General features: G+C 54.5%; 1 protein-coding gene and 1 long non-coding RNA gene across 3 annotated transcripts in view; both read right to left on the bottom strand.

Moving 5' to 3' along the window:
- Nucleotides 1-211: 211 nt before the first annotated feature.
- On the bottom strand, nucleotides 212-4,256 carry LOC125184904 (uncharacterized). Its single transcript, XR_007169536.2, has 2 exons — nucleotides 2,529-4,256; nucleotides 212-1,021 (listed from the first exon to the last, which is right to left on the bottom strand). It is a non-coding gene; the product is annotated as an uncharacterized lncRNA (long non-coding RNA).
- Nucleotides 4,257-10,532: 6,276 nt separating this feature from the next.
- Nucleotides 10,533-25,131, bottom strand: part of LMX1A (LIM homeobox transcription factor 1 alpha) — a 37,836-nt gene continuing 23,237 nt past the window's right edge. The window contains exons 4-10 of one of the 2 annotated variants that reach the window (XM_067001497.1): nucleotides 24,400-24,632; nucleotides 21,750-21,919; nucleotides 21,571-21,648; nucleotides 21,423-21,492; nucleotides 21,147-21,317; nucleotides 18,779-20,740; nucleotides 10,533-10,960 (exon numbers count right to left, since the gene is read on the bottom strand). In XM_067001497.1, coding sequence (XP_066857598.1) covers nucleotides 20,580-20,740; nucleotides 21,147-21,317; nucleotides 21,423-21,492; nucleotides 21,571-21,648; nucleotides 21,750-21,919; nucleotides 24,400-24,632 — 883 coding nt within the window. In that variant the 3' untranslated portion in view covers nucleotides 10,533-10,960; nucleotides 18,779-20,579. Of the gene's footprint in view, nucleotides 10,961-17,958; nucleotides 20,741-21,146; nucleotides 21,493-21,570; nucleotides 21,649-21,749; nucleotides 21,920-24,399; nucleotides 24,633-25,131 lie in introns of those variants that run through there. The other variant, XM_067001496.1, reaches the window with a different exon arrangement.

Here is a 25,131-nt window from a genome sequence, read left to right as displayed (position 1 = left end):
GGCTGCCATGGGGAAATGGCCTCCTTGGGATGTAGCTGAGGCTGTCCCTGGTGTGATCCACACCAAGAAGAAGCAGCACAAAGTCAAAACTGGCCCCATGCCGTGGAGGGAGGCACCAGCACCCTGCTGCTTCTCAGGGGCCCGTGTAAAACTGGTGCCCGCCGTACATAGCAAAAGCCATGAATAACATCAAGCCCGGCCAACAGCACTGTAACTTTTAAATACAATTTATTATGCCCTAAATCTGCTGGTATACCGCACAAAGGCGCCCCTGCCCTGATGCTGCGGGGCACGGGGACGCGGGCCCTGGGCAGAACATCCCACAGAGCCACCCAGCTCCCCCAAAGGCAGCTCTCAGCAGCCCTCCCTGCAGCCTCCAACCTTATCCCGCCAAAGGGACAAAGAGAGGGGGGAAAAAATCAGAGGGGGTTTCTATTCTGGGGGTTGATTTAACGTATTTTGGGCATCTGGTGTTAGGACAGCGAAACATGTCCCCTTCCAGCACAAATAAATCAGCGCTTGCATTGGGCTGGCTTAGCATGGATTTTTTTCACGGGATGCCAAACAAGAAAGCTCCAGGAGGTCGTGCGTGTGTGTGGCAAGCTCTCTCAAGCCAAAACATGCAAATTCAGGCACAAATGCCTAAACCTGTGCAGACAGGCAGGTAAGGGACCAGCAGCAGCACTGAGAACAGCTGCTGGAAACAGCTCGCTGCTGGTGGAGAGGTTTGGGGATCAGTCCCAGCTGGTGGCCAGGGAAGCTTTTCTGCCTCCTTTAACCAAATTGCCACTCACTGGCAGCGGGTGGCTCCCAGTTCAGGACTGGGAAAGCCGCTGATATGGCTGGGAGGAGATCCGGTGTCTCAGACCGCTGCCACGGGGCCATCAGGCTGGCATCGGGTGCCACGGCACCTGCAGGGGCACGGGATGGTGTCAGCAGGGGGAAAGCGGTACTGCCCCATGGGGAACCTTGACACCCTTCAGCAGTTTTCCCCTTGTGAGAAACTCAGCAATATAATTTCCTTGGGAAAAAAAAAAAAAAAAAAAAAAAAACACATGATCTGTGACTCATGGAAAAGGCAAGATAAAGTGCAGCCCTCCCCCCCCCCCAGCTGAATAGATATGTGGCTATTTTAATAGATGGGGTTAATAAATAAACCTCGTCGAGATTTTTCAAGTTTTCATTCATTTTTGATAGAGGGAAATTATTTCCTTTTCTCCATCAATAAAAAAAAAAAAAAAACACCCAGCCCAGCAGGTCAGGAGACAGCCCGATGCCCCCAGCACCACCCAGCCCTGGTACCCAAAGCCCTGTTCCAGCCCCAACGCCCGGAGCTGGGGCATGCAGTGAGAGCAGCTTCTGTTGGAAACCAGCCCCAGAAACACTTCGACCCTAAAAGCCCCAACCCCGTTAATATTGTTTCCTATTAATTAACCCACGCAGTTCTTGAAAATAAGCATTTTAAGCCCGTGTGTGGCTTTCCTGGCAGGTTGCCCCCTGATTTGGGAGGGCTCGGTCTCACCCCAAGCCCAAGAGGCCCCTCGAGAGCACGGGGGCACCGCAGCTCAGCAGAGACCCTGCTCCGGGACGGGGGCCTCTGCAATGCCTTTCAGTTCACCTTTAGGGTAGATACATTTAGTAACTCGCCTTAATATTGATGCCCTCCTTGCGCACCACCGCAGAAGGACTCTCGGCCTCGGCCAGCGTAATTATATGTTCAATATTAACAGTCCTCATCCGTCAAAGCTCCCTGGCACCCTGCAGAGAGCTCCACTGCCCTCGAACCCCAGCAAACCCCATGGAGGATGGCAGGAGAAGGCAATGACTCCGTCTTGAGAGCATCTTCCAGTGTTGGTTTAGGACTTAGCCCTGCTGAGGAACGAAACACAAGAAGGTGCCACAAGAAGGTGCCTGCAGAAAGGTTTGTTTCACTCCATTCAGTGGCCTCATCCCACCTGATGGACCAAGGGAGCACCAAGGTGGCCAGGCCAACGGGACTGGTGATGGCCACAAGACCTGAGCAAGGAGGTCATGGCAGCTAGAGACCTCCACCGTCAGTGCCAGCCCCACAGCCACCAGCAGCAAGGCATGGCCAGGACGGGGAAACAAGGCGGGACCCCGACCCGTGGCAGAGGGGCTGGGGCAGGCATGGGGTGGGTGCTGCACGGCCGCCTCCGTGGGGATGGTGAGGTGAGATAAAAAGAGCTTTTTCTGGCTGATTCTTTGTGCTCCGAGGGCTTTTCCCTCTGGGTAAGCAAGAAGTGTGCCTCTTTCCTCGCTATTATTAAAAGTCAGGGCTAAAATCCCTTTGGGAGCAGGGAAGGCAGATAATCCCCGCTCCTCCCGACCTCATTTCCCTCCTCGCTTTGCAAGGTTATTGCGACTCCCTGGCAGTAGCTGCCCGGCACAATATACTCCTTCCTGTCCAAAAAAAAAATAAATAAAAAATTCCACCAAGCACCCCCTCAAAGCACTAAACTCCCACCCCATTCCTCCTCTGCAAGAACAAGCAGCTAAAAGCAGTTTACTCTCCTCCAGCATTGCAGACATCTTTCCCCGGGGCTGAGAAGCCGTGTGATGAACTCCAGCAGCAGAGGGGAATATTCTTTTTTTCCTGCTGCCTGTAAAATACCCCCAGACACAGGCTTTGCCACCCAAGCTCGGCCAGGGCCGGACCACAAGGATGGAGCCTGTGAGAGGGGGCTGCATCGAGCAACCTCCTGCTTTTGGCTAATGGCTTATATTGATGCAGATCTGGGGCTGGGATGTGGAAATCCCCAGGCTGGCAGTGGGTTGTGCGTGGCTCCAGCTACCTCTAGTGGAAAGCAGACAGAAGCGGCTGCCCTCGGCTGCATGGCTTGCGCCTGAAGGACCTCATTTATTTATCTACTCCACCTGGCTTTGCATCCACCTAATTTGAAGCCTCCTTGCAATTTTTTGGCTGCGAGACACACTTGAACCATCACTCTCGGTGCAAGGGGAGACGTGCGTTATAAAATCCCACAGCCATCTAGCTTGGAAAAGACCCTCAGGGTCACCAAGTCCAACCATCAGCCAAGTCCCACCACTAACCCATGGCCCCCAGTGCCACGTCCACACTTCTCTTGAGCATCTCCAGGGGTGGGGACTCCCCCACTGCCTCCAGTGCTTCACCACCCTCTAAGCGCAGCAACTGCCCTGATTTTGGGTGGCCTTTCTCCTCCAGCAGTGCCAGGACCTGCTCATCCCCCTGGGAGCAGAAGCTCCATGTCATTATAGACCTCAAGATGCAAAGAAGAGCCACTCTTGGCAGCCCCAGCAGCTCGGGCATCCTCTTGGCGGGGTTTCCTGAGCAGCCAGAAGGTTTTGCAAGCCCACAAGGAGCATCCCAGGGCCATTTCCACATGGCATGGGTGGGTCGGTCCCTCGAGGTCTGGCGGGGCTCAGAGGTCCCGCGAAGTCTGACAGCTGCTCATTGCAACATGGCTGTAAAGGGGGGAAAATGGTATTTCGTGGGGAATTCATCTGAAACCCAAACCAGTGCAATTTTGCCCCAGTTTCAGCGCTCCCTGAAAAGTGCTGAAAAAAATGGTTAACAAGCTCAAAGTGTCAGGGACAAGTGGGGCTGATGGGAAGGATTAGACGCTAATGAGAGCCATCTTCGAACGCATCCATCACGCCGCTTTCATGAGTTTCTTAATGTGGTGGGAACTCTGCCACGGCTGGATCCCTTTTATTTAAAGCAGAGATAAAAAGCCGGGGAAGCATTAATATTAATTAAGGCACAGACATTTGCAGAAACTTTCCTTACCCCACGTCACACCCAACTCTCAATCCCACTCCAGCGAGCAACCATATTTTTTTTTTTATTTTCCAGAAAGGGCTGAATCGCTCAGCAGAATTTATGAGCCTTTGTCACTCGTGCTGTGACTTTTCTCCCGAAGGGCAGGAAGCAAAGACCACGCCAGATGAGAGCTGCTCGCAGCCCAGCCCTCTGTCCCGCGGCGCCTTGTGCATGTTTCCATTTCTCTGGAGAGCCCTCAGGGAATTTCTGCAAAGGGGAAAAAAATAAATAAAACCACCCCTGCTGCAGGAATAAGCTCTCGATGTTCAAAAAGGGAGAAACCGGGGAAGTTTAAAGGCTGTGCCTTTGGTTTGTGCTCCTGGCCTGGGGAGATGCAGGGGGAGCTCCGGGTTTGGGGACAGCGCAGCTGGGCTGAGCCCCGGGCTGGTGGCACTGGGGCCACCAGGGGAGAGCTGATGGGGGAAGGAGAGGGGGAAGAGAAGCTGCCTCTCTGTGAGAGCACCCCAAAACCTGTGCTGCCCCTCCAGACTGTCTGCATCAAGCTTTTCCCTGCTTGAGAGAGGAACGGGAGTCAAGCACTGAGCTTAGCAGGGGTTCCTCCACCCTCAGGTGTCCGTGTTTTCCTATGCTGTGTTTTTAAGACCACAAGCCTTGAACAGCTTCATTTTTCTAATGGGAAGCTCCTGCGAGACAGGAGCTTTACATTCGAGGGGTTTTAATGCCACTACAAGCCTCTGCTGCACTGTGTGCCTTACCTCCAGCTGCAGAAGTTTCTGGGCCTTTCCTTTCTTATTGAAAACACGCAGGAGGACTTGTGCAATGCAGGGAAAGGATTACACACAGGAGGCTGAAACCGGGCTTGCCCAATCTGGAGGCAATCCATGCAAAATCCATCACAGGGAAGAATGGGGCTGGGAAGCGGAGAGCATCAAGGTCTCCTTCCCTGACGGTGAGGTGGAGCGGATGCTGCTGCTTGGAGCATCTCTGTTTGGTGTCATGGGGGATGCGACCCCCATGGGAAGCAAGAACAGGCCCTGAGAGCTGGGCAGCAAGGGGGGACAAGCCAGGACTGAGCTGCCTTATAAAAGCAGTCCCATTGCTTAAAAGAAAAAAAAAAGAAAAGTAAAGAAAGAAAAAAAAAGAAAGAAAAAAGAAAGGAAGGAAGGAAGGAAGGAAGGAAGAAAGGAAGGAAGGAAGGAAGGAAGGAGGGAAGGAAGGAGGGAAGGAAGGAAGGAAGGAAGGAAGGAAGGAAGGAAGGAAGGAAGGAAGGAAGGAAGGAAGGAAGGAAGGAAGGAAGGAAGGAAGGAAGGAAGGAAGGAAGGAAGGAAGAAAATTTAAAAAAAAAAAAAAAAAAAGGAAAGAAAAATAGAGAAAGAAAGAAAAATAAATAAATAACAAAAAGAAAAAAAAGAGCAAGATCCGGCCCTGGGCTCGGCCACCAGAGGAGGCTGCAGCCCGCGCTGCCGAGCAGGGACCCGATCCCCGACCTTGCTGCTGCCCCGTCCCCAATCCTTTGGGCAAATGTGCGGCGCTCCCGCTGGGATTCCCTTCCTTTGGCTGCCGGGAAAGCTGGATAAAGGTGCCTTACTTCGCCTCTTTGGTGAGCCGAATTTGAGCAGAGATGCTTGCCTTCTGCCGGCCATTCTGGAGTAGAACAGGAACACACACAGCCAAAATCACATTTCTCAATATATATATAATTTGTTTTTCCTGCAAAAAAAGGCCTTGCTAAGTATTGATTAGAAGTTGCAGCTCTCTGGGGTGGGGAGGGGGTCCCCTTCCCTCCCTCTTTAAACTCCTTTCATCTGCATTGGATCCTGGAGGGGGCTGGTGCAGCCAAAAGGACGGAGTGGGGATGACCACCGGGACCCCTGCACCCTTCGCACAGAGCGGGGCGCCGGCACGGACGTGATTAATTAGCAGCACGGCGAACATGTGTCGGCCTCCACATCTGCCCCCCGACAGCAGGGCGCCGTAGGCGAGGTGTCACCGCTTTCCTGCTCACCTCCTTCCCCGACGTGATCGGCTGCGACATCCGCGCCAGCTGCTCCGGGAGGCGAAACGCTGCCCGGTCCCTGCCCGGCACCCCTTGTCACTGCGTGGCTGCGTGGAAAAGCAAAGCCACCAGCTTTTGCACAGCCACCTCTGGGCTTTTGCATCACGCCCATGTCCCCTTCCATGGGCGGAGAAGGAAACTGTGCTTGCCTGCCAGCTCTGGGTTAGTGGCAGCATCATTTCTTCCTTCATCTAAGCATAAAGTCAGAGTGTTAACTTTGGAAGGGACAAAAACACGGGGCCTGGCTGAGCACGAGCAGCATGGTGCCCGTGCTAACACGGTCAGCATTTCACAGGATAGGAGCACCCAAATGCTGCTGCAATGCTCCAGCTTTGGGACTGAGCCCCCCATGCGGTGATGGGGCAGCCACCACACGGCGCCATCCATGGGTACCCCCTGAGGGTGCTCAGCGCCAAGACAAGGGGAGCAGAGTGCTCCCACCCTATGTGGGCAGCAGGGCAGCAGCAGCAACCCCACAGCATGGTTTGCAAGTCTTTGAGTGTCGGAGGAGTTTGGCAACTCACTGTTTGCTGCATGAGTGATTAATGTAAATGCTAACAGCGTGCCGGGGCCGATCGGCTCAGCAAGGCAGTTTGCAATTGCTGTTGGATGGGGTGGGACAAAGAAAAGCCTTGGGACACTTTTAGACCCTGCTTCCACGAGGTGGCCGGTGCACGCTGTGCTGCGCTGCCCTCTGGCACCGAGCAGGCTTTGAGTCCTTAAGAAGTCCCCTTCTTCCCCAGGCAGACCTGGGGCAGGAAAGCCTGCAGCTCAGCACCATCTCCCAGCTTTCAGAGCCAGCCCTGCCTGCAGAACATCTTCCTCTGAGCTTCGTGAGCGAGGATCAGCTCCCCGGTACGGGCCCTGCCCGCTGCAGAAGCCCTGCTCACGCCTCTCCCCATCACCTGTCCGTTCCCACAAAACTTGTAGGAACTTAATTATCTCTGAGACCTCTCCCACCGCCAGAGTGGGCCAGGAGTGTTCATGAGATAACGAAGGGGGTGGACAGGCAGTGTGTGGCAGCATCTCCTCCGCAAGCAAGGTCAAAGCCAGCCCCCCCTGCCCACGAAGCCCTGTGCCAAAACCGGGAGCAAGGGCAGGGGGACCCTTCATGGAGCCACAAGTGGGAATTGGGGTGAGGACGAGGCGAGGGATGCTGGTGCCGGCCGTCAAGCAGCGGGCCAGTAATAACCAGTAATAACCTCATTATGAGGCTTGAGATGCCGGGAGAGGGGGGGGGGCAAGGGGAGGGGGGGGGCAGATGCCGTCCTTCTGCCGCCCGCGTGCCACCAGCAGCTTGCGGAGCCAGCGAGTTGTCAGCGCGTCTCCTGCCTCTCACCTTGCTTCTCATTAGCTCCCCGCCGTGCTGCCGTGCAGGCAGATGGGGCAGGGCTCGTGTCCGCCTGCCGCCGCCGTGCTGGGGGGGTGCAGGGGGTGCCAGCTTCTGCACCGCTCCCCCTTAGTGCTGCCGCATCCCGGGCACCGCCGCGGGATGGAGAGGGGCACCACGGGTGGAGGGGAGCTGGAAACAGGGTGCTCGAAGCACCCAGGCAGCTTCAGCCAGCATGGGGTGGCCAGGTCATGCCCTAGGATTTGAGGACATCCCCCTGGGACTCAGATTTGGGAGGCCAGAGCGTTTTCCTACAAGTTGTTTCGGGGGCTGAGGGTGCTTTAGGGTAGTCCCAAACCCCTGCCACATGCAGGGTGCTTATTGCCAGAGCAAGGCAGAGACATCCTCTGAGGACAGCTGCCCCCAAAAGGCACGAGGGGGGCTGAAGAGGAACTTGAGCCAGGCCAGGAAGCACCAGCAAGGACCAAGCCAGAGGGACGCAGGGCTGGACAGGCAGCAGCAGGAGGCTGGGCTCTCACCCACTAACTCCCCAGACCCCATCTCCAGGAAAGCAGGCCCAAGATACCACCCCAGTGTCCTGCACGCCTCCTGCCTCCCTGAGGGGAGAGATGTCTCTCCACAAGAAGAAAGCAAAGCAGGGGCCCCTGCACCTTCCCATCATGAACAATTCCTCCAGGCTGGGTGAATATTCCCAGCCAGAGGGGTTGTCCGTCAGGACAACACAGAAGTGCATGGGCTCCCAGGTTCATTGCTTCGTTATCGTCTCCAGCAGACCACAGCCTCCAGGAGCAGCCCCAGCAGGGGTGCTTTCTGCTCCCTTCTTCCCTCCATGGTCACCATCCCTGGGGGCTGCTGACACCAGGGCTGGTCCCAGCAGCTCGCTGTGCCAAGCAGTCAGAATTTCCACAAATTTGGGGCAGAACGGGGCATTTTTGCACCTTTTGTCAGTGCAGTTCTGTGATGCGAGGGAAGGAGATTTGAAGGCATGCGGTACCTGCGCTCAGCAGAGGGGGTGCGGGTGTGTGTGCAGGCGTACAGAGCTATTAATTAAAACTGCTCGGTCAGATGCTATAGAGAGATTAGTTGTCACATTGTGTTAATGGCAAGCTTGGCAACACCGCGAGAAGGGGCAGGACTACCCGCCGTCCCCTCAGCTGTTCAAGTGCCGCGTTTATACCCAGCCAGAATGACTAATTGGCAGGTTTTGTCCAACAGAAGCCCCCTCGTTATCGGGAAGAGATCAGCTCCTTAATGAAGGAGAGGGAGAAAGGGTACGGACGGGCAGCGACCGCCAAGGCAGAGACCCCACGTGTGGGGACAGCTGTGGTCCCATCCTCGAGGTGACAGCACACGGGGAGGATGGAAATGCCCAGCACCATGAGCTCCTTGAGCCCGCCAGCCTAGGGGGTGAGCAGAGGGCAGGAGAGCCCTCATTCTGTGGTTAAACCTCCTCAGCTTCATTCCCTGACTCATTTTTCCTACTACAAGGAGGAAGGGAGCATAAAAAAGGCTGGGGGAAAGCTCCCAAACAGCAGCACGGGGGGAGCATTGCTGCCTTGGTCACACAGAGGGCTCTGCCAAGCTCCGTGCCTGGGACATGGATTTTGTTGGACACAGACATCAGTGAAGCAGCAAAGCCCAGAGATGTTTGCTATTAGCACAGCAGCCTCCAGAAAGCTCAGCTGCAGCAGACAACTTTATGGTTTTTCTTTGTGGCACAAGGTTTAGTAGTGACCTTCGGTGGGAAGCAGCTTCTCCCCTAGGCAAAACAGCACAGCTCTATGGCAAAGCTGAAATTTCTGCACAGTTTTAGAGTAGCTGTTCAGCTTGACATGATTTGAGCTTCAAACCACAGCCAGGTGGAGTCACTTCAGCCCAAATCTGAGCTCAGTTACTGCTGCCCAGCTTGGTCCCTTGAAGGGAGCTCAGTTACAGCTGCTCTCCTGCCATCAGGAGCCCCAGCTGGTTCACAGCCATGACTGAGACACCCACCTCACCCAGCTCCCAGGCTGGCTGTGTATGAAGATGAGGAAGAAGAGGTCACCAGCAGCACCACTTGGCTCCCTAAGGCCTAGAGGTGTTATGTGGATGGGGCAATACTAGGGATGCAAGAGTGCCCAAAGCACTGGTGTCATCGACACCTTCAAACAGCCTGGCCCTAAGCAGTTTTTAGGAGGTACCTGAATAATGCCTATACAGCATCCTGCAAGGCATTTCTCTTGGCCCCATGGTCTATTTGCAGATTACCAATCATCTTGGTGTAATTACTTGGCACTACTCTAAGACAATTCACAAAAATAATCCAAACCTCGTCCCTATACTTCTCCTCTCCTCTGTTAACCTCCTGCTGTTTTACCTCCTTTATTCTACCTGTCCTATTTTAACATCACATTGACCTTAATAGCCCCAAGCAAGGAAAACATTAGATCAAGGGGGAAAAAAAAAAAAACCAAGATGTTGAACCCAAACTTTTATTTTGTCCTGCCCTCTCCACCACTCAGCCATGCAGCCACCTCCTGCGCAGCAGTTACCTGTCACAGAAGACACTTTGTTCATGCACTGGAGGCCAAGTTCCAATCACTGAATGTAATAGGGGAAGATGAGTGATAGATTGACACAATTAATTTCCATGTTCCCACTAGTAACATTGATTTTAGGGCATTCAGCCTTTACAAGTCTCTGAACGCAAGGGAAAACTTGGCTCTGATCTTTTCAGTAGAGGTCAAAAGGGTGCTCAGATCTTACGGGAGCTCAGCTGCTCAAATACCCTTCAGGGTTTTGACTCATGCCCCACTCACACGAATCTAGGGCATGCCTCTGGGATTGCATTAGCTCAGGAAGAACCTACTGAGATGTTTGTGTGGGCACATCCCTGGTGCCACTTGAACACTCAGAGCTTTCTTGAGCCCATCTGCTTGGTTCCTCAGACTCACTGTCCTCCAGACTTGTTGGATGTGTGCTTAATTTGCAGCTATTTTACCACAACTCATCTTCTACACAAATCCATTGTCTCAAGACTGAACAACTTCTCAAAGATTTTCCTTTCAGCATAGACATGCAGGTCCTCCTTCCACCATACCTTTTTAAAGCAAGGACCCAAGGTGGGAGACCAGCTTGCTTTGGACAGAAAGGCAGGTTGAACCTAGCAACAAAGAGAAGAAAAATGTCAAATCCACCTCGGATCCCTTCTTGGAGTGAAGCCCATGGCATCCAACACAAGCTGCTGTGCTCACCCACCTGCTCGCCACCCCACGAGGTCCTAAGGGATGCTCCTTTGCTCCCTACCCCAGGCTGCCCCGTCCTGCTCCATCCCTTGCTCCCCACCCCTCCTCCGTGCCCTGCCATCGAACAATGCCTGCCCTAAGAAACCACCCCGTATAAGCAGGCGAGCAACTGCAACAAAGCAGCCCTGCTATGCGCGGCATCCCCGCTCGCCAGCCAAGCCGGGAGATTCACCTGTGCGGCCCAGACAGTGAAGGATTGTTTGGAGCAAAACACTGTGCAATCAAGTGGAGATAGCAGAAGCAACGGGGTCAGGCAGGCTGCCTGGGGCATCTTTCATCTCCAGCGTGGGGAGGTGGGGTGTAAATCGTGCACCGACCGGGGCTGGGGCAGACTGAAAGGCAGCCTTGTTCTGCCAGCTATCTGCCATCTCTCTGATGTCACACGTCGCATTTGGGCAGCTCACTTCAAAGGGCCCTTTCTCTTTCGGGTTTGGAGTTTGCTGTTTGGGGGGATGATAGCCTGGCTTTCCCAAAAAAGCATTTTGCTGCGCAATAAAAAAAAAAAAAAGCTTGAAGAGCAGCCACCCAAGTTAACCCAGCTCAAGCAGGGTTGGGACAAGTGATGGGAAACCAAGGTGTCCCACTCTCCTGCTCAAGCTCTCTAAAAGCAGCAGAAGACTGGGACTGGTGCGGGACCAAATTTGCCTCCCCAAGCACTACACGGGGCTCCCCTGAACCAGCATCCACCAAACACTTGCCACCAGGGATCTGTGTGGCCTGACTCCTGCCAGCCACACAGGTCCACTTTTGTCTAGGGTTTCTAGGGCAACTTCAACCCTACCATTGAACCACAACCACCACCTTGGCATACTAACCCAAAGCAAGAGGGTGACAGCACACACCTCTGCAGCTCTTGCTGGGTGCCTGGAGGCACATCCTACAGGCAGGAGCCCAAAATATCAACCATGCCTTGGCCACACAAGACACGACATCTTGCTGGGCTGCAGCCTCTTGTTGAATGATGGTGTCTCTGCCAAGCTACACAAATTTGTCCAAGGCTGTGCAGCAGAAAGATGGCATTTCAAAAGACTAATAAGACTGGATGCAAGTTACCTGCTGGGAGAACATGTGTCCCATTAAGCAAAACCTCGAGAAACCCAAAGAGAAGATACTCAGAGGAACTATGGGAGAAAGACTCAGAATAAAAAAAAAAAAAGAAATTGCTTTTGGCCAAAGTATGCAAAAATTCACAAACCCTCCACTAAGTAATGGGTGACATCTGCCTTTTTTTTTTAATGGAGACTGGCAAATGCTGTTTCAAACTTTCCACATCTGGGTCAACTGGAAACTATCCCATGTAGTAAATATCTTCTGCACATGCTATGCTTCCAGGATTTAGAAGCTAAAAAGACAAGCTCGAATGTGGGATCAAAGAGGAGTGGGATGTGTGCTTGTACCCACAGGGGCCCAGAGATCCTGGAGAGAAGCAGCTTAAGCTGCAGCACCATGTGGTTACCCACATCAGCCCCACTACTGCCAGGGCATAGAGGAATTCAGGACACCAGAGTTTCCTCCTCACAAAACTGATATTGGTTTTAATGGCAGTAATAGGGGAAGGTACATCAAAACTCAACTAAAAGATCCAGTATAAGAAAAAAATCACACACTGATACACCAGCCCACTGACCCTTACTCATGGTGCTTGGACCACAGCATCCCTCGAGCAACCCAAGCCTGCCTGAGGGATAACTGATGGCAGGTCTCACCTCTAAGTGATGCTCTAATCCTAGCCATCAGACCGCATGGACAGCGGCCCCCAAGGGTGCCTCCAACCACACCAACCTCTGCCCAAACCCAGATGCCTCCCTTGGAGGTTCAGGTTCCTCCTGCACCCTGGGGACCTCCAGCTCCATCATCAGTGCCTCACCCCATGGGGAAAGGGGACAAAATTCACCTACAGAGAGGTGAATTCACCTACACATAGGCTCTTTTGAGACCCTGTGGAGGACAATATCGGAATCCCCGGAGGTCATTTCTTCACACTGACAGCTTGGAGAGAGGCAGAGGCACCACCCTCCATACCGGCACTGCAAGCAGCAGCCTTTGCTCCCCAAACCGAGTGCCTGCGAGAGGATTTAAGGGACTGGCAGAATTTACTGGCAGGTATTAAAAGTTCACTAGGGCTGTAATAGCAATCTGTCAGCCCACTGCTAATCCTTCTTGACAGAAACTTTATAAGAAGCTGAAGTGTGTTAAATAGTCCTGCAGTCTGAGCAGAGTGAGTTTGAGGAGGGCGGTTTGAAGCCACGTCTGCTTTTCCTTGGACCCCTGACCAAGAGCCTGAGGGGCAGGTCAGGGTTTGACTCTCACTTGCAAAAGCTGCTGCTTCCCTGCAGGAGAAGGAGCAGGGACCTTGAGAAGGCGACCACGCCACCCAGGCAGCAGCACCCCAAGCACCCCAGGGGCACGGAGGCGGCGATGCTCCTCGCCACACAATAGCGGCTCTGTGCGCTCACCTGGGAGGTGGGGAGGACTCGCGGGGACCATCCGATGCACCTGCGCTCACCTTGGAGTCAGGAATGCGAGCAATTCACATCTGCAAATCCTGGGAAACCCATTAGCAATGAAACTGGATCCGCTCACCCCGCGAGGGAAATCTGCCTGGGTCCGTGGTGCAGGCCTGTGGTTTACAGGGGGGGGTTATCAGCTGGGTATCACTGAGCCCTGGGTTGGGGCTATGGCACACAGCCGGGACACCAGGTTGTGTTGTCCCAGCAAAAACATCCTTGACAGCCTCTCCTTGGATGGCCGAGCTGTTACCAGCAGCACACAGTTCCCGTCCACCTCTGAAATAAAGGGATGACTTCAGGTGCACAGCAGGACATGTTAGGGACCAGCAGCTGAGGTGCCACCTCCAGCGGGTCCCTGCACCAGCAGTGCTGCAGACACATCGCAGGAGCAAGTTCGTGTTGGCACTGCTCTGCGTGCTCCCCGCAGTCAGTTTGCCCTGGAGCAGATGGCAAAGTTTCATCACCATCCCTACATTTCACTGCTGTTTCCCACAGACTTCCCGAGCCTTTTGCCTTTTAGCTGAGCTCCATCACCAACACATCCCATGGAACAGAAAGCCCCACCAGGATCAGCTATTAGGGTGACTTGAGATACCTGCAGAGAAAGAAGCTTGCACATCCCTGCCCCATTGTGGGCAGGTCTCCTGACAGAGGGAAGGAAGGAGCCAACAACAGACTCATGGGTCTCAGCTCAGCTGTCCAAAATTCACAGGTTCCCCAGGCAGAGAATCCTGCTGGCCAGCAGGATGCAGTGGCACAGCGAGCAGCCCAGCTGGGGAGCTGGATCTCCCAGTGCATCCTGAGTGTGACACTGGTACCAGCGTTCTCCAGATAATTCCCCACACCCAGCAAGGGCTGTGCTCACACTGAGGCCTCCCAAAGAGAAGAGAAGCAGAGGACATTAATAGAGCTCTTTATCACCCCTTTGTGCAGGACCTACAGAAACCTGGGTTTTTACTTTACCAAAACTTGCAGAAATCAGTTGACAGCTACAAGAACTATTTGGGCAAGGAAGTGAAAGACCAGGCCACAAGTTTTGAGCAAAATCACAGCATGGTTTGGGTTGGAAGAGACCTTAAAGCCCACCCAGTCCCAGCCCCTGCCATGGGCAGGGACACCTCCCACCAGCCCAGGCTGCCCCCAGCCCCATCCAGCCTGGCCCTGGGCACTGCCAGGGATGGGGCAGCCACAGCTCCTCTGGGCAGCCTGTTCAATGCCTCACTACCCTTATAATGAAGGATTTCTTTCTAAGAAGAACAGAAAAGCAGGAAACTTGCTGGGGAAGAAAGCTACCACCAACCTTGCCAGGATGCAGAGTGGGACCTGCAACAGCAGCTAGGAGTGCATGTCCCAGGGGGGCTGTGGTGAGCACAAGCCCCCACAGCAGCATGGATTCAGGCAGGAGGAATGGATGGAAAACAGGTCATCCACTGCGTGGAGGGAGCCCAGTGACTGAAGCACCCCAAACAATCCCAGGGGAGCTCACAAAGTGGCATGTCATTTATTTTTCCAAGCCCTCCTTCTCCCTAGCACACTGTCATCATCTTCCCCGGGCACAGAGCTGTTCCCAAGTAACCAGATCCCCCCCAGCCACAAAGCACCTACTGTACTCACCCCGATGCTATCAGCAGGGGCTGGCCCCATGCACGCGGTCAGGCAGCACCTATAAGCTCGGGTGGCCTGGGGCTGCAGGGTGGATTCAGGCTCCTTCCTCCCCAGCACAGCTGCTTTGGGCCATCACGGGGATGCCCAGAAGTGCAGCATCCCTGCCGCTTATCGGTATTTCCTCGGGGAGCCTTTTCCCAGCACAGCCACAGGCATTTGTCAGCTCCTTGTCTGCTCCTGGCTGGAGGTGAGCTGCTCCTACCAACAGCAGGTTTTTGTTCAAGGAGAGGGAAAAATAAGCAAGTCAGGGAAACAGCTGTTAAACTGCAGGAATAATCAATTAAGAGGCAATTTCATCATCTCAAATAAGCTCGCTTGCACTTTAAAGCTTTCTGGAGCAAGTGATTAGCCTCTAATTGATGGGAACTGGAAAGCCCAGGGAAGAGGCAAGGCAGCCCAGTTTTTACAGCCATTTCTGGGGCACCATGGGGATTGTGGGTCCCACCACCTCACAATGCCTCTGAGGACAGCACCCACCTTTGGGCTTCGTGGGTCCAACCCCTTGCCAGGCTCACTGAAGAATTTCTCTGGATTCTGTGCCCCCTCCCCATCTCACCCCTGGGTAACCCAGCTGGGAGTGGAAAAGCCATGGCATACAGAATCAGGGCCATTTCTCATACCTGAGTTTTGGATTAAAACAGCCTCTCAGATGGAGACCAGACCTCCACTGAGGCCAATCTTGCAGCACATCCAGGGTGAGGGGACATGCCCTACAGTGGGGACACCACCCCACGTCACCCCTGCTGCTCCAGCAAGGAGGCAGCCTCAGGAAAGGACCTGGGGCTGCATTTACTGATTGCCTTTGCTTCTGTCCTTTAACCACCACGCCCAGGGCTTCTCCAGCTCCCCTCACAGGGGGTCTGTGCCCCAGCCCCCAGCACCGTGGGGTGCTGCTGGCCCTGCCTGCAGCAGCTCTCCTGCTGGCAGCCCCGGGATGTCACCGCTCCTTCCTCACCCCTCCGCCTACTCCGGGAGGAGACCACGCAGCCAGCAGGCTGTTACAGCTTCTGGCAGGCTCCAGCTGATCCTTTTGGAAGGAGTTTCACTGGTCTCCTCTTCCCATGCTCCTTGGGGGCTCTCCAGTTACCTCCCAAATACCTCCATGTTCCCAACCACAGAGCCAAGCCCTTCAACACTGGGACACCAGCACGAGGTTGTCAGGACAACATAGCCAGCCACCCAAGGCACAGGCATTACTCTACATCTTTACTTCCATGACCTCATGCTATGTTTTCCATACGGTCCCTGCCTCACTCAGCAAACGGGTGGTTTTTCGCTATTTTCCATATCCTCCTCCTGCGCACAGCCTCGGGGCCCTCCATGCTCACGTATTATTGAGTTGTGTTGAGCACAGACTTGTTTCCTCACAGATGCTCATTGGGAAAACAAAGATAAGCCGGAGGCTCCTAGGATACCTCACTTCACAGCCCCTCTCCTGAGCAGATATTATTGCATTTATACTGCGAGGAACAGAGCACAAGGAGAGCTGGAGCTGTTGGGGGCCAGCCACTTTCACAGCATCAATCTGAGATGCCAAAGATACTCTGCAGAACACCGAGCCTGCCCGGGCTTTCCAAAAGTCGTAATTAAGATTGGTAAATAAAGGGTCATTGGTTCTTTACCCCCACATGAAGCCACCAAGCGGGTAAGGACACCAGGGCACTGCCTACTGGGGCTTGCCACCAGCTCCCCATCTCTGTGCCGCAGGGTCTGTCAGCATTATGATGCTCCCTGCCCTCTGGCAGGGATTTTCTCTACCCCCAGACTGTGATCCAACCTCCGAGCATCCTCCTGAATGAGCCCCCTGTTCACGGGGTCACCGCAGGAGAAACCTGATCTCCCTCCAACGCAGCAGCTCGGAGGGCCCGGGGCGCTGGGAAGCTGCTGTTCTTCACCAAAAGAGCCGTCAGTATTTGATCACTTGGAGTGTTTTGACACGGCTTTTGGTTGGATACACTCATCCTCAGCCTCTGAACTTATACATGTCAGCCTCCACGTCAGCATCCAGGAGGTGTACAGCCGACGAGATAACCTTTCCATGACCAACACCCTGCCACTGGAGGAACAGAGACAGGAATTTGGTCTGATCTCCAGCAAGATAAGAAGCCACGATTCACCTTTTTACGCCTGAAGGGCTTTTCCTGCCTTTCCATTGCAACTCTTTACTATTTCATACAAGATTTTTTTTAAAGGAACTGATGCATATGAGAAGTGGAAGAAAGCAACTTAGCAAAGGCAAGCCTCAGACCTGGCCAGCTGGCGCTACCTGGGATCCTGCTCACACATCTACCATAAGGCCGAGGCACTCATCCTCAGTGGTTTGAGCCACATCATGTGTCACAAGACAAGCATTTTCTGATGGCAGGTGACATCTTTTGCCCAGAACAGCATCACTAGAGATATCAGACATCTGGCAAGCGATTTCACTCTGGAAAGGTGACAGGAGCAACCAAAGCTTTGCCTTTTCCCCCCAGAAAAGCACCATTTGCCACCTCCCAGGTTTGCTTTCAGGGAAAGACCCTCATCTACAAGGTCATATCCTTCCAGGCAGGTTTCTTCCTCCTGTGCCTGCACACTGCAGGTTGCCTACAAAGACCTGGAAATACCACCCAGGTGCAAACACGACCAGTATTGGCCAAGTCCATTTTGAGTTTCTTTGCAGTCTGCATCTGCCCCAGGATCCCATCCCATCCATTCACAAAGAGCAAGTTAATTAACATAATATCACTCAGAGCTAGCTCGTTCCTGCCTATCAGTATCATCTAATCAGTGTCCTCAACTGAAAAGCAATCTCTGGCTTGATCTTGGCCACCGAGCAGTGCCTGAACAGAGAGGGCTTTGTTCACTGAGCCACTAGAGATACGAAGGCTGGCTCCCAACCCCTTCCTGCCATTGCCCTTGCCCTGGAGAGCAAGGTAGAGCCTGCTTTTTTTTTTTATGTCAGACCTTGCTCTTTTCTCCCTGGGTTTGACAAGAAGCTGTCATTCACCCCAGGGAATCGCTCCGTGGGCTGAGAGGTGGCTCGGGCACAGAGCACAGGCATCCAGCCCAGGATCCAACAACCCACAAGAAGTCATTTGCCACAGCATCCCCATCCTTCACCTCAGGAGACAATACTCAGATGGCTTTGCTTTGGCAGGATCACTCCACATGCTGAAATAAGGCACAGCAGAGCATCACACCCAGATGAGAGGAGGACTCGTGGGCATTGCACCATTACCACAAGGACTGTGCCAAGCACAGGCCAACTGCAGAAAAGGGCAGGTTTAAGACCATGAACTCCGCTAATTTTGCTAGATGACATCCTGCCCACTTCCACAATACCAATCCTTCCCCCAAAATACACATATCCACTCTCTATATAATCATTTTATAAAAGTATATGCACACACTTTAAGATACTGTTATTATATTGTCATTATATCATTGCAAGACTTTAAAAGAAGTAGTCAACCAGCCTGTGTGACATGGGTTTTATGGGGGGGGAGTATTTTGGAGGAAGTAATCTCATAAGTATAAATTGATAGGTGGGCTGACAGAAAGGCAGACTGATGGAGGTGAATATTTTTCAAATCGGAGATAGCTGTGGGTGGGGAAGATAACCCTTTTATCTTTAAACCTTTTTTTTCTAAGAAAAAACTTAAAACAATGTTTTAGGAAACATGAAAGCGAGGAGAATTTTTAAAGCAATTTTAATGATCATTAATGAAAATACCCATTTTTTTCTATTGCAAACCCAGCTGGTGTTAATCCAGCCATTAGCTACACCTGGATCCTACAAATCAGACTCATGCTGGCTTCACAGCCCACAGCAGCTCCTCCACACCAGCCATACTCCATCCTCCCCCAAATCCTTTTCCCCATGTGGAGCACATCCTCACCTTCATCCCACAGCAAGTACCATCCTCACCCTGACGCTCTCTGCCCCACTAGCACCACCCAGACTTTCCCCAAGACCACCAAGCAACAGAGAAACCCCAAGCAATAATTTCCCAACCCACGCATACCAGCAAAGTCCAACCACCTTCCTAGAGCAGGAAGATGGAGCAGGGACCCCATCCCCACATCCAATTCCCTCTCAGAAAGACCAGGACTTTAGAAACACGGATCTTGCCCACAAGCACCTACCTTGCTGTCCTTCACAAGACCTCAAATCAGGCCATGCAGCTTCTAGGGCACATCTTCTCACCTCCTCCCAAACCCAGGCAGCCTGTGAGTCCTGTTTTTATAGGTTTTTGCTCTCCCTTCTGTAACACCTTCACCTGGTGACTCACTAATTACATCCCAAATGAGCAAGCCAGTCCAGCTGGGATATCTCTGCTGGAGAAGACCTCACAGTTCAATACAGCTCGCTCAATTCTCCATGGAAAGCCTTCTCCTACATGCTCGATATTTGTCCCGTTTCCCTTTCATGTGCTCCAGCCTCATGTTAGAGGCAGCACAGGCCAGAGAATGGCTCATAGGTTTGTAATCAAAACGTTATTGTCAAGAGAAAATACAGCCTGTGCAGTGATTAAAAATTAGTTGTTAATTCAGTGGGCACCAGTGAGATTTGTGTCACCTTCCGCAGCCACCCTCCTCTGTCCATCGGTCACAAAGGATCCTCCAAGGTCAGTTTAGTGCCAAACCAGAGAGTATTTGATATCTAAAACCTGATGAGCAGAAGCTTTCCCATATGGGTGTTGGGTCTTGCCATACCCAACACCTCGCTGACCTGGGAGATTATCCAAACCCATTCCCTCCCGAGCTGATGGAACACATAAGAAGAGACCAGGCATGTTTGGTGTTTTTTTTTTCAGAGTTGTTTTTTTTTTTTAATTTCACCTTGCTACGCGATTCCTGTCGGTGCGTCAGCACCTCCCGCCGGACCGGCCGCCTCCGGGCCCCGCTACATTCAGTGTCAGGTCGTATGGGGGCCACGTGCCAGCGTTTCGAGCCTCACGGTCACTTGCACGTCTTTACAGGCGGTCACTTACATCGTTTGGGAACAGCAGCACAAAAGGACACAACGCATGGAAACGAGAGGGGGATGAGGTGAGGGTCGGCTGAGAGCTCAGCCTGGAGGAGAACTTGGAGAGGTGGACCCGCACGTGGGGTGGGAGGCGCGGGGCTCCTTCCTCCTTCAGACAAGGGGTGGTGATGTGGGCTGGTGGCTCCTGGAGCCAGGACAGCACCTCACACGTCTCCAGCACCTGTATCTGAGGGTTTGGGATGGGTCGCTGGTTGGGGAGAGAGTTGGGGATGTCCCCTGGCTCCAGCACCGACCTCCCGGCCACCGCGAGTAGCAAGGACGGGATGTGGCCACCTCACTGTCCCCACCGACCTGCTGGCGGAGGAGCTGGTCCCTGCCGTGGGGTTCAAAAGCAGTGGGGCAACCTGAGAGCACCAAAAATAACCGGCCCCAAAACCCAGACCTACCGCCTTACACGAGCCGGTGTTCCTGCCCTGCCACCGGGCTTTTGCAACCTAAACGTGACGTTTATAAAAAGTAAATTATCTCATCTCATAACTTAAGTGCATCGAGCATTTCCTTAAATATGGTTCGCGCTGAAAATAAAGTTACTTTTGCTGTACAGTAAATTTCTGATAGACTTAGGAATAAACTTTGTGGGTACAACAACCCGGCGGGTGCGCCCGTGCGAGACGCCACCACGTGCGGCCGCATGGCTCTGCTCACGCGCACGTGCCCACACACACAAACACACACACACAGCCTTGTCCCACTGCAGGGGGGGGACGTCTCTAGCTTTCTATATTCGCGTGGGAATTTGAAAACCAACCCGCCAGCTGCCAAACCCACTCCTGCCCCTAACCCTAGGATTTCCTAAGAGAAACGTGAAACTACGCAACCCAAAACTCGCTGGGTCCCTGGGCATCCCGAGCTACAAAATGCCGCGTGCCGGCCTCCCGTCGCGGGGCTCCGCTGAGCTCAGGAGGTGAAGTAGGAGCTCTGCATGGAGTAGAGGTGGTCGATGGGGTTCCCCACCCGTGCCTGCAGCGGCCCTGCATCTGCCGTGGCGAGGAAGCAGTCGCCCAGGTTGCTCAGTGAGGTATCGTCGCTGTCCATGTCGTGGAAGAGGGGCTCAGCACCTGGGGAAGCAGGAAAGGAGCAGTGTTGGAGGGATGCTGTGTGCTGCTGCAGATCCTAGAGCACTGTATCTCCTCTTCCACCATGTCCCTGAGAGCCCACTGAGGTGGTTTGGGGATGCTGGCACACCTCAGGGAAGAGGGTGCTGTAAATCATATGGGGTGGCACCTTTGGAGATGTGGTGGCACCACTGGAGAGGTTGTGGCACCATTGGAGAGGTGGTGGCACCACCAGGGAGGATGTGGCCTTGGTGCCACCCACTTCTGCAGTGTAAGGATTTAGGGGAGCAGGGGCTGCCGCCTGCCCAGAACTTGCTGCACCCCCATCACGCAGCCCTCATTTTGACAAAGAAAGGGCAAGAAAAAAGCCCCGGTGGGGTTGCAGACATGCTCCTTTCTGCAGCCTTACCGTAGGGGTGCATGTGGTCTCCAGGCATCTGTGGTGGGGTGAGCCCTTGCCGGAAGGGGTCGGAGCTGTAGACGCCCTGCTCCATGCCCAGGAGCTGCTGGGGGGGGGGCAGAGCGGTGTAGGGGTTCATGAGCCCCTCCAGCCCCCCGCTGCCTCCGCCGTTGGGCTGGGCTGGAAGACAAGAACGAGCTATCAGAGAGGCTTTTTTTGGGGGGGAGGCTTGGGAAGCCTGGAGAGGGCATCTGGGGGGGGTGGGAGATGTGGAGAGCTGGGTACCTGAGCTCAGGCGCTGTGTGTTTTGCTGGTCCTGCTGCTGCTGCTGCTGCCTCCTGGCCAGCTTCTTCATCTGGGCAAGAAGAAGGGGAAAAAGCAGGGGGTGGCGGCACAGCCACAGGAGGGGTTGGGAGGGGGCCCCAGCACCCACCTTTGCTCTCTGGTTCTGGAACCAGACCTGCACCACGCGGACGCTCAGACCCGTCTCAGCCGCCAGCGTCTCCCGCACCTAGAGGGAGGGAGGACAACATCTCAGCAGGCCTCACACGGCTTTAGGGGAGACTTTAGGAGGGGGCAGAGCCCTTGCCCAGCCTCCAGGCCACCCAGTACCTTCCTGCAGGGCTTGGAGGAGACCTCGAAGGACGCCTTGAACGCCCTCCGCTGCTGCGTGGTCAGGATGGTGCGGGGCCGCTTGGGCCGCTTGTGGTCCTTCCCCTCCTCGGCTCCCTTCCCTGAGGCCGGGCCCATTTTGCAGATGCTGTCTTCATCATCACTTTTGCCTTGGGGGAGGGGGTTTAAAAAAAAAAAAGGACCAAGAGTGAGGTCTTGTTATCCTCCTTGTTATCCTCCTCACCCACCTTGGCACCGCCACAGCGATGGCCTTGCTCGCTGAACTGGCACGGAGGGTGCAGTGCAGGCTGGCCGGCACGCATCCTTCCCTCTCACAAGCCGTAAATCACTCAGAGCCCTTTCCAGAAAGCTCACTCTGTCTGGTAATTGCTACCGAAGCTGTGTTTGAGGCCACGCAATGCACAGCGGGTTGCAAGGCTGAGCTTGGCCTAGGTCCCATTTCGGGGCTGCCGTGTCCCCGGGATGGACAGGGTGGATGCGGGGCAGGAGGGGGCAGTGCTGCCTGCGGAGGAGCGGGGATGCTCTCCAGTCACGGCTGTTTTCTGGGACGTCTCCTGGGCTCAGCATCTGGGGACACCCTGCTCATGGTGACACAGCAAGGCGTCCCCAAAACACCCGCTCGGCACGCGGTGCTACCCCGGAGCAGTGAGGAGGGATGCTGCTCCTGTGGGCATGCCGTCTGCGTCTGCCGTCCTGTGGGCAGCTCCCAGCATCAGGGGTGTTTCAGCAGCCTTTTCGGACCCAGACACGAGTTGCCACGAGCTGAGTTTAATTTTGGTGGAGGGGAAGAGGTTTTATGAATGTTGGGAGGAGAGGCATGCGCTGGTGGAGGCACTGAGGTGCCTGGTTTGGGGTGCCCAGCCAAATACCCCCCCAGTCCAGGATGCAATGAGCTCAGCTGGGGGAGCCAGAGCCTCTCCAGATCAAGCAAATGATGCCCAAAACCACATCACCATGCTCTGGGAAGGGGGAAAACCCACTCCAAGCACCCCCCCCCACTCCTCGCCATCCCCCCCAACACCTGCTCCCCAAATCCCTCCGTGTGTCAAAGAAGAAGTGGAGCCGGATTTGGCGGGGTATTACTTTTAATTAACTCTCCCTTTCAAGCCTTCACCCGAACGAGGGGGGGAAATTAATGACTGTCTGGGGCTGCCCCTGACGTCACCCGGGAAGGGGCCGGGGCGGGGGACATTGTGCGTGCCCCCAGCCCGACCCGCCGGCACGGGGGGGCCAGCGCGGCCGCAGCGGGGCCAGGACATTCCTCGCCTGGGAGGATTTAGGGAGAGGAGAAACGTTAGGACGCTTTTAATTGGAAACCGGGGTCCTCTTTCAGAGGGGCTTGTTTGCTTAGGCTGGGCCGGGAGGGGGGGCTCGGGGGAGGCAGTAATTGAAGCGAGGGTTGGGGAGATTACGGGCAACATATGGCTGGCTTTTTATCGGCGCTTTCTCATAAAGTGGCCTTTGGTGTGCGTGGAAGCTGGGGGAGGGAGGCAGGGGGGGCCGGGAGAGGCTGGAGGCTCACATCGCTGGTGGAGGGCAGCCGGGGCTGGCACCCCAGCAGGGACACACAGATATGTTGGGGGACACGGGGTGCAGGGGGCAAAGCCATGGCTCTGGATGCGCACCTGGACCAGGGGTGCCGGTGTTTTTCTCTGGGTTCCCCACCAGCCAAGGGGTTGCGCTGCCCTTGTGACTCCTGCACTGTCCCTCTGCATCCCTCCGCCCAGAGCTTCCACCGAAATATGCGTTTTTCCCTGGGGATTTCTGCTATTAAAGCCCTCGGCTTGGCCAGAGGCGCTGGAAGTGGGGCTGGCCGCGGGCCGACGAGTCGCTGGGGAGAAAAAGCTCCCCAACCTTTCCCAAACTGCCCTTTTCCCCCAGTAGGAATAAACCCAAAATGCTGTGGGACCAGAGACCGATTCAGTCCTTTTCCTGCACGACGTTTCCTCCTTGGTTCCTATTTTAACTGGAAGGATTTGCATCTCCCACAAGGCAGAACCGCGTCTCCCGGCCGCACTTTCCCAGGGTTCCCAGCACTACAGCCCCGCTGCTTTTTACTTTTTGTTACCATCGCTGCTATTTGGAGGAAGGCTTTATTATTTTTTTTTTCTAGGCTCTGGCTGCGGAGGATCACGATATTAAAGACCTGGGGCAATTCCTGCTCCATCCCCACTGAAACCATCCCTGTCCTCCCCGTTCAGAGGTAAACTCTTCCCTCTGCAAAGCGGATTTTCCTGTGATAATGTTTGTTTTTTTTTTTTTTGGTGAAGAGTGTGATTTGGGAATTGCCAACCCCATCTTCAGGGATATCATTAAGACAGCAATTTCTGCTCACAGCTCATTTCCCATTTTGCTGGGTTTTCTTCTTAAATTTGTCTTCCCAGGAACCATTCAGATTTGCATCGACTGCACATTTGGATTTAAACACTTGTCTGATGCTCTGGGCAACCTGCCCTCATTAACAACCAGAAAGACCCCCCCCCGAAAATGACACCCCGGGGATGCCACCCCCTTCCCTATCCCCGCAGCATCCCCACTCTGGGTCTGCCTTTTCCCTTCCCACCACGGGACCCTGGAGCAGGAGCAGCGGGTCGGGGCGATGCTGCGCCGGGCGCGGGCGGCCCCTTACCAGAATCCGACAGAGCCGGGCTCACCAAGCTCAGCAGCTCCCGCTCCTTCTCGTAGTCGCCCTTACAGAGCAGCTGCCCCTCCTTCAGCACAAACTCGTCGCCCTTCTGCAGGCGCCGCTCGCAGACGCAGCAGCAGAAGCAGCGCAGGTGGTAGACGCTCTTCTGGGCTCGCATCACCAGCTCGCTGGGCGCGATGGTCTCCAGGCACCCGGCGCACTTCACCGCGAACAACCTGCATGGGGAAAGCAAGGGGAGACCCCGCTGGGATGCCCTGAGGTGCCACGGCTGCAGCCGGGGGGTGGCATGGTGTTGGGGCACCCTGGGGACCCGTGGTGGGGCTGGGGGGCATCGGCACGGGGGGGATTTGTCACCGCTGCCGTGCTTCGGATGTGCCGAGGGGAGGCACAGGATGGTGCTGGCTCCCCACGGTGACCAGGACTGGGCTGCAGGCTTGCCCTGTGCCAAAAGGGGATGCTAGTTTGGGTCAATGCTGGCATTTTTGGTGAACCACAAATACAGCTAAAGGATGAAGACCCCAATGACCAGGGGCAAACAGGCATCAAACCCAAGAGCCCGGCTACCAGCATGGGATGTGGGACACACCACCTACAGGAGGTTTAGGATAATGATAATAATTCTTTAGGATATCTTTAGGATAATGATAATAATAATAATAATTCTTGCTTGAGAGGGCTTGGAAGGACCTGGTGCCAAACCTGCTTGACATGAGC

Source organism: Anser cygnoides, chromosome 8, assembly GCF_040182565.1.
Source record: "Anser cygnoides isolate HZ-2024a breed goose chromosome 8, Taihu_goose_T2T_genome, whole genome shotgun sequence".
Taxonomy (NCBI): Eukaryota; Metazoa; Chordata; class Aves; order Anseriformes; family Anatidae; genus Anser; species Anser cygnoides.
The sequence above is the reverse complement of the archived record's forward strand: the minus strand, read 5'-3'. Positions and strand labels throughout refer to the sequence as shown.